This window comes from Ostrinia furnacalis, unplaced genomic scaffold (assembly GCF_004193835.3).
Source record: "Ostrinia furnacalis isolate ACB-3 unplaced genomic scaffold, ASM419383v2 OfSCF3250, whole genome shotgun sequence".
Taxonomy (NCBI): domain Eukaryota; kingdom Metazoa; phylum Arthropoda; class Insecta; order Lepidoptera; family Crambidae; genus Ostrinia; species Ostrinia furnacalis.
The window spans coordinates 81,758-98,146 of record NW_021133489.1 but is presented as its reverse complement, the minus strand read 5'-3'; the positions used below and the strand labels follow the sequence as shown (position 1 = coordinate 98,146).

The 16,389-nt window shown below is 36.8% G+C and overlaps 1 protein-coding gene across 2 annotated transcripts; it reads right to left on the bottom strand.

Moving 5' to 3' along the window:
- Positions 1-238: 238 nt before the first annotated feature.
- Positions 239-15,868, bottom strand: LOC114357556 (uncharacterized). Of its 2 annotated transcripts, none has more exons than XM_028311237.1 (2): positions 14,269-15,868; positions 239-1,029 (listed from the first exon to the last, which is right to left on the bottom strand). In XM_028311237.1, the coding sequence occupies exons 1-2, from the start codon at positions 15,623-15,625 to the stop codon at positions 482-484; spliced, it is 1,905 nt and encodes a 634-aa protein (XP_028167038.1). In that variant the 5' UTR covers positions 15,626-15,868; the 3' UTR covers positions 239-481. The 2 variants fall into 2 exon arrangements, with proteins under 2 accessions (XP_028167038.1, XP_028167037.1); XM_028311236.1 differs by having other exon boundaries at positions 239-1,062; positions 14,302-15,868.
- Between the last annotated feature and the right edge of the window lie 521 nt (positions 15,869-16,389).

Sequence of the window (16,389 nt, the reverse complement as noted above, 5' to 3'; positions counted from 1 at the left end):
TTTAAAAGGGGTTGAATGGGGTCAAAAGGGGGATGAAAGTTTATATTAGCCGATTTGAATGAAATTTGGTAGACAGTTAGTCTAGAGCTTGGGACAGGACATAGCCTACTTATTATTATAAAAAAGGGGTTGTTAGGAGTTAAAAAGGGGATGAAAGGTTATATGAACCGATTTGAATATACAGTTAGTCTAAAGCCTGGGAAAGGTCATGGGCTCAAAAAGAGGTTGTAAGGTGTAGATGGATGTGATGTATTTGTGATTGAAACTCGCTTTCTTCGATACTCAGCGTTTATAACATGAAATAACGTATACAAATATTTGATGTTCGCGGTTAGAGGAATGGTAGTCAAGTGGGGTAGGCGCCGGGCGCGATCGCAACCGTTATCTGTCGGTTTCGTGCGTAGTGATGTGCGCGCTCGCTAGTGATGTCGTAATCGATTTCTGAACATGCCCCCCGCCTTGGAGCAGCTGCCTCCAACGGTTATTCTTCTGGCATTAATGGGCATAATCTCTGGTAGCTTCTTCTTATGATTCCGCTTTCAGTTTTTACGTCTGCCACTCGAGCTAGTCCATCTTCTCCCGGGAAGGTTTGTGTTACTCTTCCTAGTCGCCATTTTAGTGGTGGCAAGTTGTCCTCTTTTATGAGCACCAGAGTGTTAGGCGCCAAGTTGTCCTGGTTAATCTGCCATTTGGTTCTGGTCTGCAGTTCCCCGATGTACTCCTTCGTCCAGCGCTTCCAGAAGTTCTGCCGCATTTGTTCGACGCGCTCGTACCGGTTCAAGTGAGGCGTAGATGCAGTCGTGATGTCTTTGTAGCCAGGCGCAACAAGCGGTCGGCCAACCAGGAAATGGGCTGGAGTGAGTGGAAGTAGGTCGTTGGGATCGGTCGACATGGGATACATGGGTCTGGAATTAAGGATTGCTTCGATTTGTGCCAATAATGTTGAATATTCCTCATAAGTGAGGTTCGCGTTCCCTAACCGACGCAAATGGTGTTTGGTCGACTTGACCCCTGCCTCCCACAAACCACCAAAATGGGGCGAATACGGTGGAATGAAGCTAAATTTGATATTCTCANAGTTGTAATAAAGTGGCTTAAATATAACTTATTAACACTGAACACCGGAAAAACAAATTACATGACTTTCTCTATTTTAAATCGTTTTCAACCACCGACTGACCTTCAATTAACAGCTCACGGATGCAATAACTACCCGGCTACTCCCTGCAACTGCACCGCCTTAACAAAAGTCTCATCTGTTAAATATCTCGGCATATATATTGATCAACAGCTTAACTGGCATAAACAGATTGAAAACTGTACATCACGTGTGAGGAAACTGATATGGCTTTTTAAATATCTTAGGCATGTCTCCGATAGACAACTTTTGATACAAATCTATAAAACCTTGGTGCAGTCTGTCATCTCCTATTGTCTACCCATCTGGGGTGGAACTCATAAAACCAAACTGATCCAACTTGAACGCGCCCAAAGATGCATTTTGAAAGTTTTATTACTAGTAAAACCTACTTACAGTACCGTAAAAATCTATGAAGACTGTAACGTGCTAACCGTAAGGCAGCTATACATATTTCTATGTGTCTTAAAAACTCACAAAAACACAACTCCTGATCCTATTATTAATGCAAAACGTAATCCATACAATGTTATTCCAAATTTAAACATCCACACAAATTTGTCACGGAACCAATTTCAGTCTAGATCGATAACCCTATATAACCGGATAAATAGAATACTGCATATCTACAACATGTCCTGTAATGAAGCTAAGAAAAAAATTTACGACTGGTTGAAACAGATGGACTATATGGAAACTGAAAAACTATTGATTTGTGAATTATGATCTTAATTAAAAGCAGTGCGATTTCTTATGTTTTTCATAGAGATTTTTATAAAAATTTGTTTATAACATATTGCTGAGCTTCGTGGAATTGTTAAACGTAAAATTATTAGTTACCTACTCATGTTAGAAATTTTAAACATTGTGAAGAGCAGCTTTATCCTAGGACAAGTTTTTAAAAACTTAAATGGATAAGGCTAATTTGTAATGACAATGTAACATGTGTTTCATAATTAAGTATTTGTATTTGTATTTTGTACTAGCTTTCCGCCCGCGGCTTCGCCCGCGTGGAATTTTGTCTGTCACAGAAAAACTTTATCGCGCGCGTCCCTGTTTCAAAAACCGGGATAAAAACTATCCTATGTTCTTTCCCGGGACTCAAACTATCTCTATGCCAAATTTTATCAAAATCGGTTGCGAGGTTTAAGCGGGAAAGCGTAACAGACAGACAGACAGACAGAGTTACTTTCGCATTTATAATATTAGTTGGGATTGTATCTACATCATATTGTGAACTTTACAGTTGATTCAAGGCACTGTATAATAGAGTAAAGATATCTAACAAACTCAACTCTTACGAGTCCAGAAATTACATCAAAGTATTATTATGTTTTTTTTTTCAAAATCTAAAGAGATTTTCTTTTTGCGGTCGTTAAGATGTATTTTAAAAACGCATTTATAATTTCTAAGTTCCTACTTTGAACTGTCCTGAGTTCGTGTTACAATGTTTATATTTAAATTTTTCAGGCAACATTCAGATCAAAAATCTATCTTAAGCCTCAAACAATTAACTCAATCAAACAAATTACACTATTTGACGTTAAGTAAATACACAAAAAAGATCTCTATGATTTTAGCGTGGATTCAACTCAAAACCCATTGATCCCGAAACGTCGGTCAATCAAGAGTCAAAGCTGAAAACATTCGGCTGACACCGAGTTAATTAAAGTGACAATCACATTCTGAATTCGTTAATGTGTGCGCTGGATTCGTTTGATTGACTTTTTGTTACGTGTTTGGCTATTTTGTATCTTTTTCGATGTGCAAAAAGCAGAGGTTTGTTTTGAACAAAGTGGCAGTGGGCAGGCCACACGGCTTGCAGTTGGGGCGGAAAAATTCTCGAGTGGCGACCATGGGCCGGAAGACGTAGTATAGGCGGGCCTCCTCCACTGGGTGGACCGACGATCTAGAGAAGGTCGCGGAAAGCACGTGATGATGGCAGCGCTGGACCAGTAGTTGTGAAAATCCTTGGTGGAGGCCTGTGTTCAGCAGTGGATGTAATTTGACTGAAACTAACGAACGAGATCTTTGTTTCAAGGTGACTCGTTATTCATTTATATGTACAAAATATAGAGCTTTTAGTTCACTTTTTGCAACAAGGGCGCCCAAAAACATCAGCAACTCAATCAAAAGTCAAACGCGAAACATTCGCTGGCTGACACCAACATAATATTATAATTAAAATGACAGTCGCATTCGCAATTCGTTAACGTGTGCACTGGGTTCGTTCGATTGACTTTTGCTTTGTGTGATTGTATACGTGTAATAGGTACCTAGTTGTATAAGTTCCATTTTGTGCATAAAGCCTTGACTTGGTCACTTTGTCCTACCAAAAATGGTTTTTGTTTGTAGAATAATTTGATTCAAACTCAAAAAGTTTGATATTAGCCCCAAACAAGATCGCCGTTCTCACCTAGATTTTCCAAACTACCTGCCATTCCAGCAAGTGCAGTCTGAACTTTTCCCAGGAATTAATTTAACTTCTAACTGTACATTTTCTTTTTCTCAAATTCTTTTAACTAGGTATTGCTTAAGAGGCTCTTAGGAAAAGATTTTAATCACGTGGAAAGAATTTTCCTTAAATCCTACTTTTATTTTAATCCAATAATGTTGGAGGCAACTTTCCTTTCTACTTAAGATAAAAGTAAGTTTTATTTTGGGTATTAACATCGACATCATATTTTTCAAACAGAATATTATATTTACATCTTTTTTTTTTAACGGTTAATGTCTACTTTACATTTCACATTTAGAGAATACTTATAACCTTGACATTCTTATGTAGCCAAGAAAAATATTTTATTCATAAATGTTTATAATAAGTAGGTAAAAGGCAAAACAATGCTATGTAGCGTTCCTAAGGGTAGATTTTCCATTGCCACTGCCATTGGCTAAAATAATGATTATCATGATACGTAGTAGGTACTTAATTTATTATGTACAGCTGCTTCCAAACTGTATGAACGTATGCAAGACAAACAAAACACGAAACAGAAGTTTTTACTAATTCAGCTGTCAACATCATCATCAGTTTAGCCACAAGACGTCATCTTGATTGGAAGGTTGGTATCTTTATGTTGTCTGTCAAATTGACAAACGATTTAATTTATATTATTTTCTTGACTATCTATCTTTCTGTATATTATGTATTTCATGTGGAACAAAACACATAGTATAATACTAGCGGCCGCCCGCGACTTCGTACGCGTGAATCCCGTTTTTCCCGCTAATTCCCGTTCTCGTGGGAATTTCGGAAATTCCTTTCTTAGTGCACCTCTACGGTACCTAAGCTACGTCCCTTCCAAATTTCAAGTGCCTACGTTTAGCCGTTTAGGCTGTGCGTTGATCTGTCAGTCAGTCAGTCAGTTTCTCCTTTTATATATTTAGATACGGTACATGAATTCTCGTCTTCACAAGACAAAATGGAATCGTAGGGATTGCACCGCATGCTCTGGGAATATGCGGAACATTAATTAAAGCGATTAATGCTCGGAATGTATCCCAGACTGTTCTACAAGCTCGAATTAAGTTGAAGGAATGCCCTATTTACTGATTTATTAGAGTTGTTTATTTGACTAAAATTAAGAGAATGCAAAGAAAATGATGAAGATTTAAGTAGATACTTGTAGCTGGCTAAGGCCCGATTCGACCAAACTTTTATCCAAGAATAGCTCCTGGTATAACTGGACTGGCACATTGACAGTTTCAGTATGGGATTAATGTCAAAATGTCGAATAACTGATGATTTATTCTGGGATTAATATTTACTCTTGTTTAGTCAAATCCACCCTAAATGAAAAAAAAAGCTAGATCAGACTTTGTGGCGGTTCTCGGGGGAGAAATTATGATGTAGTCATGATGATAAACAAATGAATAATAGTACAATTTAGTGTTTCATACAAAATACTGCTGTATTCCTGCAGCTTGAAACTTTTATGGTCTCTATCAATTCCTCTAATACACTTTGAAGCGACGCTGTGTACATTTGCTTTAATTTATATTTAATAAAAAGTTGGCGAAGCGAAAATTAAATAAAATCGAGAAATATATTCCATTGTTCAGTTACAAGAATTGATTTTTTTTTTACTAGAATTTATTTGATTTTACTTGATAATTAGGTGCAAACGAAGTCTTGATCCAAAATTTTTTGAGCTATCAGGCAAAATGAAATACCAGGGATTGATGCTAAAGCCTTCAAAATTGAGTACAACTATGCCACAAGTCGTGAAATGAACTCATAATTTAATGTAACAGATATTCACGAAAACTGACAATCATTACACCTTTCATAAGAGTTTCTCAACTTTTTAAGAAAAAAACCTGTCTTCACTTACCTGTCACACCACTCGCCCGAAGGTGCCTTATGTGTCATGCCGTTGATTTATTCAGACGTTCAATTTGTGGCATATTTGTAAGCGGCTTAGCGTCAATCGGGCCCTTTGTCAAAGTTGTCAAGAGCGAGCCCCTTGTTAGGTTTCAGTTCTGAAATATTTATGGACGATGTTGTGGTGCTTCGCGAATTGGAACTTCTTAAACTCTTCGTTGGGACGAGAAAGTTACAAAACTGGGAAACGGTATTTGTCAATGCATTCATTCAGTAAGGTATTTAAAGCTCTACACCAATTTATCAAAGCAAAATCTAGGCAGAGTGTTATATTGGTGATGGATGATAAATAAATTATGTCGACTGAGATGACTACAAGTAGGTACACATTATACTCACAGTGCTCAAGCTCATTAAATAATATTTGGCCTATTGTAGGATTTACAGCTAAACTGATGCAAATTAACTGACTGACTAGACAGCCGTCTTTTCCACAAACGAAATTATTAAATTTTACACTGGCAATCTGGCACTCATTTTGGTATGATTTTCAAAATTACAAATATTCAAAGCATTTCCTCTGTATTTAAGACTACGTCTGTCAACGTTGCTTCAATCATGAAATTAATTTCAATTCGTCTTATAACACAATGAACCATTTCGATAGACATTCGACATTGATCTTATTTTCCATCTTTTGTATAGACATTTTCGCAAGTTTGAATAATTACTAGAATGTTCTCACTTCTAAGGTCTCCTTCAAATTATTTACAAGCAACGCCACAACAACAACAACATTGCTAATGTAAAGAGTAGATATATACGGTTGACATCACGTCAGACAGTATTATACCTTTTCCTTGCAGAATAACACCTAATTATAAGATAGATTAGATAAATTAATCACAGTTATGAGTAGTGCCTTCGTCTGTATATTACTAAACGCCGGTGACACGACGTCCAATCCATTGAATGAGCACACGATTTTTTCTTGCTATTCAAATTTTGTATGTAGGCCCTTTTCAAGGCACTCATTCACGTCCCAATATAGCTTTCCGTACCATCACTTCGGTATGTTCTCAAAAACGTTCTGGAGTGGCGACCAAGGGCCGGAAGGCGTAGTGTGGGCAGGCCATCTGTTGAAGGTCGCGGGAGGTGCCTGGATGCTGGTGGCGCAGGACGGTTCGTTGTGGAAATCCTTGGGGGAGGCCTTTGTCCAGTAGTGGACGTCATTTGGCTGAAACGAACGAACGAAAGTAAATGATTATTCAAATGCTTCAGCACCAGCCCATGTTGTTCCGAGTTCGTGCACTCCTGGCACACAATCAGGCGAAGTTATGAGAAGAAGTGATGACATTTATCAACGATAGCAGCCCGACGCGAAGTGCCGTATGTGTGGTGTCAAGCCCCAGAAGGGGGAGAATTGACTATGAGAAGGGACATGGATCAGAGAAATTTGTAAGGAGTCAAGCAAAGCGCCCGGGGAAAAGAGCCCAGAGCAAGTACCCGCGCGCTCTCCCGAGATTCGGTTCGTACGCCGTGAGGCAGGAAGAACCATGGTTGGTGGTGGGATTTGTTCCAAAGTGGTGGTAGGGCAAGCTGTATTTGGGAACTGATAAAACTTTTGATTAAAATGTTTGATTTTGCAAGAAGTGGAACCCTAAACAAGAAATCATCATACCTGTCTCAGTCGAAATACGAAAACCGACCTTTCAAACGAAAGGGGATTATATTAAGTACTCACCCAAAATAAAAGTGATTTTCGGGGAACCTTTGGCGACAAATGAAGTGGCGACTGACGACAGCATTTTATTTATTTCTACTACTTCATATTTACCACTGCTTTTACCACTTTGTTTTTGTGAAATTTAAATATGACGTCCCCAGGGTTACACATAATTAGATATCCTAATTAAAGTTAAACGGGCATTGAACACTTTATAACGTAACTTTTAATAGCAAGTGCCTAAGCGAGTGGGATTTCAAACGTCATCAGCATCAGTTTAGTAAATCTTCAAAAGAATGTGCTCAGCTCATACTCGTAATAAAATTACGATAAGTATAAAACAGTTTCTAAATTAGTCAAAGCAAATAGACAAAATAAATATTAATGACAGTGATAAACTCATTGAAGGAGTTCATTAATACTAAAGAGTCTAGCATAATATTTCTGGCTAGCTACTTATTTATTTAAAATCTTTATTAAACATTTACAAAAAAAGCAGTACAAAAGGCGAACTTAATGCCATGTGGCATTCTCTACCAGCTAACCTTAGGCAAAACCGAGAATTTGAGTTATTTCTAAACATATTCTATCTCTAACACATTCATTATAATAAATATGGACTCTACAAATAATAATTCACCTACATTTATTCATAGCACCTCACCCCAATTTGGAGATGGAAAAATAAAAAATTCGTAGAAATCGTCCACTTGTTTAGTAATCAAATAAAAACAAACATTGCAAACTCCAAGTTGTAATAAGCTGTTCATTTCCCTTTAACAAGTACAAAACGTAATATTATTTGAAGACGAATCTTCTCTTTAAGGTAGCATCCATATTGTGCTGTTAGAAACGTGGACTAATTAATTAAATTTATTTTAAGTCATAATCCAAGTTTGAGATGTGCTTTTGGAATTAAGTGAAAGATCTTAGGTCCGTTTTGTAAAGTGACCTTGTCAAATATAATTTTTTAGATTTACACTCTGTTTAAAATCGCGACCTGGTGATAGCGGTCGCAGAAACATCTTGCTGTAGAAATCCTTAGTGGAGGTCTTTGTCAAACACCTACTTAGTTAAATAATATTTTAAACTATTATGTTGCATTTTTACTATAAAATTATCACTTCACGGGATTTATTGCAACAATATCTATTTTAACGGTACCTAAATAAAATAGCGGGCAGTCTGCCCGCGACCATGACTCGTGCAACCGAGCCGAAACGTCGGGAGGGTAAATATTTTATTTACCGTTAAAATAGATATTGTTGTAATAAATCCCGTGAAGTGATAACCTACTTAGTTGTCATCTTCCAGCTAAAAAAAGAAGAAGCCTGTTATTCCTTTGTCCGGTAGATTTCTATATTTATTTGGTTTCGTGGGGTTTAAGGAATGCGCCAGCTAATAAGAATAAAGACTAGTAAATAAAAAACTCAAAGCCAAATATTAACACAATACCTAATGGAATCTGATTTTTTTAAATCAAAATTGTGAATTGTAAAAGTAATAAAAAAGTATAAAACAAACAAAATACTTAGTTATAAACTGATCATCATTCCAAAACAGATATTGAACTAAGTCTGGAATTCAATGCACGTTCCGCCAATGCAGAAGCGCTGTAAATAAACAATAACTATTTATTCGCATATTAAAATTTATATTATCAAAACAATTTCCAATGAATATGTTTGAATTAATAGTCACAGAGAGAATAGACAGAGATATTACTGTAGTATTTCTGAAATGATGATTCAATATTTGGAGTGATTTAAAGCCAGTTTATGTGAGAAATAACTCGTTGCGATTTGCCAGAAGGAATAAGGATTTCTTGGAAGGGAGAAACACATTCTTAGGATCAGCTTTTCAACTTTCTCTTCAAATTGAACGAAAAGATGTTTGTTATTTTACTCTTGCAAAGTTAATTAGTTATGATTATAATTTTAATTCTAACGTCATACCCAAACAGTCAGACTATATTTCTAGCTGCGGCAGTGGCTTAGATTCCAGCTACCGAAAATGTATACCATGATCATGGATGATGCTTTAGTCCAGTTGAAAAAGTGATTCAAAGATGTTATATGAGTAGATGAAAATATTGTTAAGAGCGAAGAAAGGTAGGTACTATAAAATCCCTACTTCTCTACTAATAAGTATTATATTATAAATTCGAAAGTAACTCTGTATGTCTGTCACGCTTTCTCGCCTAAACTACTGAATCGATTTGATGAAATTTGACATAGAGATAGATTGAGTCCCGGGAAAGGATGTAGAATAGTTTTTATCCCGGTTTTTGAAACAAGAATGGGTGTGATACCTAAAGTTTTCCTGTGACAGACAAAAATAACCAAAGAAAAAGCGTTTTCCAAAAATCGATTCAAACGATGAAACTTAGACCACATTTTAAACTCATTAATTTAAATAATTTAAAGTTTACAAGCTGAAGCAATTACCCTCATAGATTTCAACTAAAGACAAATAAGAGTACTGACAGCATTTATACTAAGCTTCTACTACTAAATCTAGGAGAGTTATTAATTGAGAGGTTGAATTTGGGAGCCCAGTTAGTCTGGGCTGTTAATTTGAGGAAACTTCTGTTGTAGCCTTGAAATGTAAATTGTACTTAATCATTTCAGGACGAATCCTGAAGTTCGAAAACTGGGCGAGTTGAGATAGTTTTAACTAGACCTAAGTGTTAGGGAATGGCCGTGTTTATTACATTTGAAGCTGATTTACATCGCTGCTGTCTTTTCTGAATACTATAATCCGGGGTTTTTCAAGGCGAGAGTGAATAGGCACTTACAGGGCAGATTATGTACTATCCTAGACTGCATCTCACTTAACACCAGGTGCGATTGCAGTCAAATACCTGCCTTGTCATGCATAAAAAAATATTTTGGGAAAAGTTATTATTATAAACGGGATAATTTATGTGGAGGTATGTTTGTTACTTCTACACCCAAAAGCTGGATGAATTTGATGACAAATAAATATTTACATAGTTACTAGTATATTATTATATACCAAATAGCCTATTAATACAAATACTTATTTATAGGTACAGCTGAATAGCACACGGAATTTGTGAACTGAAACACGCTAAAAAAAACGCATTACGAAAAAAGGATTTATAATCTCGATAGAAATACTTTCTCATCATACAATCTGAATATTATTTTCTCTGATAATAATAAAATATGGTTTATCAAACTTGGCAACTTTGAAAGTTTATATTGAGACGAACAGTTTTCTTTTAAATAATAATCACTGAATTACTATTATTTTCTTCCAGTTACATTCAACATTTTTCAGACTGTTCTTTCAGAATAGTAAAATAGTTTAAAACAACTAAGTAAATAATAACAAACTGAAAAGCAAATATCCAATTTCGAAGGGAACACCTGTGTCGCTATACTGAGAGCGCGAAATGAATATTTTGCCAGCGATTCCTATGCAGCTTATGTTAGTTTTGAGAGGTTTGTTCGTTTAGTAAACACTGCGATAATAATCTATAGTACTTGGATATTATTAAATGTTTTCAATTACTAGTGTAAGTTATATTTCGTTAAATATCATCGGGTGGGTTGTCTTTCACCCAAGCATCGTTTCTCGAATGTCTTTTCGAGCATATGGTTTCGCACCACATTTCGCACTAATGTTTTCCCTCAAATGACTTCGCGAAAATGTCTTTCGCGCAATTTTAGTGTCCTGATACGTTTTTCATCTATACTTGGCCACCATTTCCATGGTATTAAAAATAAAGGTACCGTTTTTTTTTTCTTACTTACCTATCCTTTGAAAAATCTCAAAATATTTTCTTTTCATTCGCCCTATTGCTAAATAGATAGAGCTTACTCCTTCTCAGAACGGATATACAGCTTTGCCCTGATTACGTCAACGTTCACTAGCTCAGTTTCACCAGATCACGCCAACAAAAGGGAATTTTCCCGTTATTCTGTTGTTTCAGTTGTACAGAAACCTAGCGAATATGCCACAGAGCCGCATCTGCATCGGCCTATACAAACATTTGGTCGTCTCTATTTGTCGTAGCCTCGTCTTGGCCAGCACCTTTGGGGTTTATTTGTGGCCAATCTGTGGCGTATTGGTCCAATATGTGACGTATATGTACAATCAGTCACTATTGTTCCTTCGTTTTGTTACAATTAAAATAGTAAGATACGGGTCTTAACGCGACGTTTAGTTACATTATGTACTCACGGCTTGACGTTTCGGCTGCTATTACCTACAGCCTAAACTTTAACCTAGAATTAAGCACTAACTATTGTATGTCTTCAAGGTGGAACGCAGCCGATCTACACCCATTTATAATTCAACAACCTATGTACCTGTGGTTCACAATAAACGTATTTTAAATTTGAATTTGAAATATTAAAACAATAATATTCTATTTGCGTTTTCCACGAAATTCATCCTTTTCAGCTTAGATTTTAAGCCTTGAATGTTACTAATGCTTATGCAACTGCATAATTCAAGTGATGTGGTTGTAGCAATACAGAGTTTAAGGATAGAAATGAATCAAACAACGAGTTTTAATCACGCCTCTGTGTTGTACTGAGAAGCCAGGTTTTTCCCAGAAAATTCACGATTTGTTTTTATTTCTATTTGTTTAGGAAATTAATGGCGATATATGTTTCTGGTAACAATAGGTTCTGTGAATCATTAATATACATTGTGCTAATAACTATGGTATCTTACGGAAAAATCTAATGACATATACTTGTAGATCAAAACAGTATCTGGGTGGACTTGTTTAATGTTTTTTTTCCTATCTTTTACACCCTGTATAACAAGCAATAACCATTCCATTTCTTATTAACCACATAATAAAAGATCCATTTCCTAGATGTCAGTCCCAAATGTAAGAGGCGTGAAAAATTGTAAGCTAAACCCCCGTAATATTGCAGATCCACAAATGCATACAAAAATGCACCCTCACGTGGCATTAGCTGTTTCCTATTACAGGGTTATCACCCCTCACATCCCCTATCTTCCATTAAATGTTGGGTGGAAACACACGGATTTATAATCCGAAAGTGCGCGACGCGATTTTTAGAGATGGAAAACATCAGGTACAAAATGAAGTGTAGGGTTTATGGATAGTTGTAAATCCCCAGCATACAACCTAAAGTTTTTTTACTATGCACATCATACTAGTTAGGTAATACATTATTATAGTTTAACATTCTATTAACTAAGCAAAAGTTTTCCAACAGTGATGATGAACTTTCATGGTTTCATAGATCGCATTTCATTCCTATACAATTCGTAAAATGGCATAATACTTACTTAGTTTCAGTAATCGCCTTAAGCGATTTATTAAAATTAATGTATTCTTGATTGCAAAAAATATGAATCAGCGTCAAATAGTTCGTGATACCCAAAAGTCTTTGTAACCATTGAAATAAAGTTGTGTTGTCAACTTATTGGTCATTTTGCGTATCACGAACTACATATTTTGAAGCTGACTGTACCTTGACAAAACTATAATCGATTTGGTCTTAAAATAACTTTCTTGCAAAATATGCTAAATACTGAATAGTTGGCCATAAAGCGAATGTGGAAACTGCGTCAGCTGTCGGGATTCACAGCTCTATGTTTCCTCACTAGAAGATGGAAGGAAAACGTTTATAAATAAACACATTAGCTTGAAAGCCGGATTTGTGGGTGTTACAATAGCACCTCGCATTTATCGTGTGATCTGCTGGAAATGGGTATTAATACAAGTCATGACTGGAATAAAATGTTCTACTACCGTTAATAACTACAAAAGTGGACCGTTGCTACTTGTTTGAACAATATGAAATTACGAGAGTAACTTTTGGTGTTCCTTTCAAATGGATTTTCATATTCATATTTGGGCTCGTTTCCAAAGGTCCAACGACTTTATTGTTATTCTTCTTCCAATAGGACCATAAAATTAAAAAAATACTAACATTTTAATGTCGTGGAACTGTGCATCCGTGCATAGAGTGTTTTGAAGCAGTGGTAGTACCTACCTACTTTGTTAAAATTATAAGAGTCAATAGCATTCATTTTGGTATTGTTTCGAAAACTCTCCTATGAAATTGTAAAGATGACGGAACTTCTAGCTGCACAAAAAAATTAGTGCAATATGGCATAATATACAATCAATTCCACCTTGAATTATTAAATTCTAGTGTTCTTTTTTGCAAATCAACAAGCTTAATAAGTGTGACAAAATTTTAATGTGCTGAGTGCATCGAACATGTATACGTCTATTTTGCAACAACATATAAATTGTAATGTGTAGATGGATGTGATGTATTTGTGATTGAAACTCGCTTTCTTCGATACTCAGCGTTTATAACATGAAATAACGTATACAAATATTTGATGTTCGCGGTTAGAGGAATGGTAGTCAAGTGGGGTAGGCGCCGGGCGCGATCGCAACCGTTTTCTGTTAGTTTCGTGCGTAGTGATGTGCGCGTTCGCTAGTGATGTCGTAATCGATTTCTGAACATGCCCCCCGCCTTGGAGCAGCTGCCTCCAACGGTTATTCTTTTGGCATTAATGGGCATAATCTCTGGTAGCTTCTTCTTATGATTCCGCTTTCAGTTTTTACGTCTGCCACTCGAGCTAGTCCATCTTCTCCCGGGAAGGTTTGTGTTACTCTTCCTAGTCGCCATTTTAGTGGTGGCAAGTTGTCCTCTTTTATGAGCACCAGAGTGTTAGGCGCCAAGTTGTCCTGGTTAATCTGCCATTTGGTTCTGGTCTGCAGTTCCCCGATGTACTCCTTCGTCCAGCGCTTCCAGAAGTTCTGCCGCATTTGTTCGACGCGCTCGTACCGGTTCAAGTGAGGCGTAGATGCAGTCGTGATGTCTTTGTAGCCAGGCGCAACAAGCGGTCGGCCAACCAGGAAATGGGCTGGAGTGAGTGGAAGTAGGTCGTTGGGATCGGTCGACATGGGATACATGGGTCTGGAATTAAGGATTGCTTCGATTTGTGCTAATAATGTTGAATATTCCTCATAAGTGAGGTTCGCGTTCCCTAACCGACGCAAATGGTGTTTGGTCGACTTGACCCCTGCCTCCCACAAACCACCAAAATGGGGCGAATACGGTGGAATGAAGCTAAATTTGATATTCTCATTGGCCGTATAATTTATGATATCTGTTTGATTATTAATAAATGACTGAGATAATTCTTTTAAAGCGCCTACAAAGGTTTTTCCGTTGTCGGAAAATATTTCCGCTGGCTTTCCGCGACGAGACAAAAACCTTCTTAAAGCTAATAAATATGCTTCAGAACTGAGACTCGTTACTAACTCTAAATGCACTGCACGAGTAGTAAAACAAACAAATAGGCATATATAACATTTGCTCAATTTTGCCCCCCTTCCCCTTCGATTTAAAATGAACACAGGTCCTGCGTAATCAACCCCACAACGCTGAAATGGATACCCTGGCTCTAGTCGTTCAGATGGTAAGTTACCCATTTTTATATTTAATGTCTTTCCTCTTTGACGTGTACACGAAATGCACTTATGTACAGTTTGCTTCGCCAAATCTCGCCCTCTGAGTACCCACCAACTGTCTCTAATAGTGGCAAGAAGCAGCTGAGGTCCAGCATGAAGTAAGTGAATGTGTTCAAATCGAAACAAAAGTTGAGAGAAAATATGCTTTGAGCTTAAAAGTATAGGGTGTTTTTTATTATAAGAATAATGTTCAGAATTTTGCAATCTTCCTCCCACTCTAATAAGACCCGAATTGTCCAAAAAAACGTCCAGACCGGAAATATGTCTAGATTTTATAGGTAGGTTATTTACTAAAGCGTGGTAAACATCTGGATGTGATTCTTGTTGTGCAAATTTTGCTAAAACATTTACCGACTCAGTAAGCTCTTTCGATGAGAATGGGCCGCTGCTGCGCTGCGATTTGTTTTTTATGCGCAAATTATTAATAAATCGCAACACATAACACATTGTGCGTCTCATTCGATTCCAATTAGAGAAACGTTCAAAAGGAAATGCATTATTTAATTTAGCTAAACATGATATTGTGCAATTATTTGATTTTAACTCCGGTATTTCACACATATCAAGAACTTGAACATCATTTTGACTAGATTCATTTTTAATTTCACGCAAAAACTCTGGCCCGTGCCACCAAATATCCGATTGTTGTAATGCATCGAGTGGTAGTCCACGTGACAACAGATCGGCCGGGTTATCTTTGCCCGCGACATGTCGCCACGGCAACTCACCGGTCAAATCATTTATTTGTACCACTCGGTTTTGAACAAAAGGTTTCAATAGATTTGTAGACATTTTGACCCAGCTGACGACAATCATTGAATCTGACCAAAAATAAACATTATTAAAACTTATTCTCCATGACTCACTAATTTTCTTAAATAATTTAGCCCCGACTAAGGCACCGCAAAGTTCAAGCCGTGGCATAGTGACTGGCTTAATAGGAGCGACTTTGCTTTTCGCACAAAGTAACCTGACTAGCACTGGTGAATCATCGCTGTAAGTACTCACGTACGCGCAGGCCCCATACGCGTCCTGTGATGCGTCTGTAAATATGTGCAAGTCCGTGTATTTAGAATGGGGTTCCCTCACGTGACGTGGTATGCGTATGTTTTGTAAGCACTGAAATGTGTTAATAAAATTATGCCACTCATTACAAATATCATTAGGCACGGAGTCATCCCAGCCCAGCTTGCAAAGCCATAGCCTTTGCAATTTTTGGAGTCGGTTTTATTTTTTTTTATAAAATTTTACTTATTTCTTGCTTTTTAGTTAACTAATTATTACCTTGATGTTACCACTGAAGGTAGGCAGTACATTGAGACCATATTCTTCATGTCTAGTGTAAAATAATATTCCCTACAAAATACAGGTTACCATATAGGAAACCTAAAAAGACCTTAAACCGTCAGCCCACCTTAAAAACATGAAAGAATACAACTGTTGGTCTATTTGTACCTATAATATTTAAAGAATTATCCTCCAACTCCTAAGCATTAAGGAGTTGTACCTACCATGACCAGTTCATCATGATGATGAATATCTGATGTAAACACTTGAATAACTTTAGAAACTATACTTATCTATAAAATTAAAAGAATTATCTTCCAATTCCTAAGTATTAAGGAGTTTTACCTTCTATCATCAGCTCATCAATATGAGATGATGATTTCCAGGAGCAAATACTTGAA

What these genes read in the sequence shown, in the direction of transcription:
- LOC114357556 (XM_028311237.1), bottom strand. Translation starts at nt 15,625, where the DNA reads ATGCCACGGCTTGAACTTTGCGGTGCCTTAGTCGGGGCTAAATTATTT. An exon ending in ACCGTATTCGCCCCATTTTG is followed by an intron (nt 1,030 to 14,268) that starts GTGGTTTGTGGG and finishes CGCCCCATTTTG; the next exon opens with GTGGTTTGTGGGAGGCAGGG.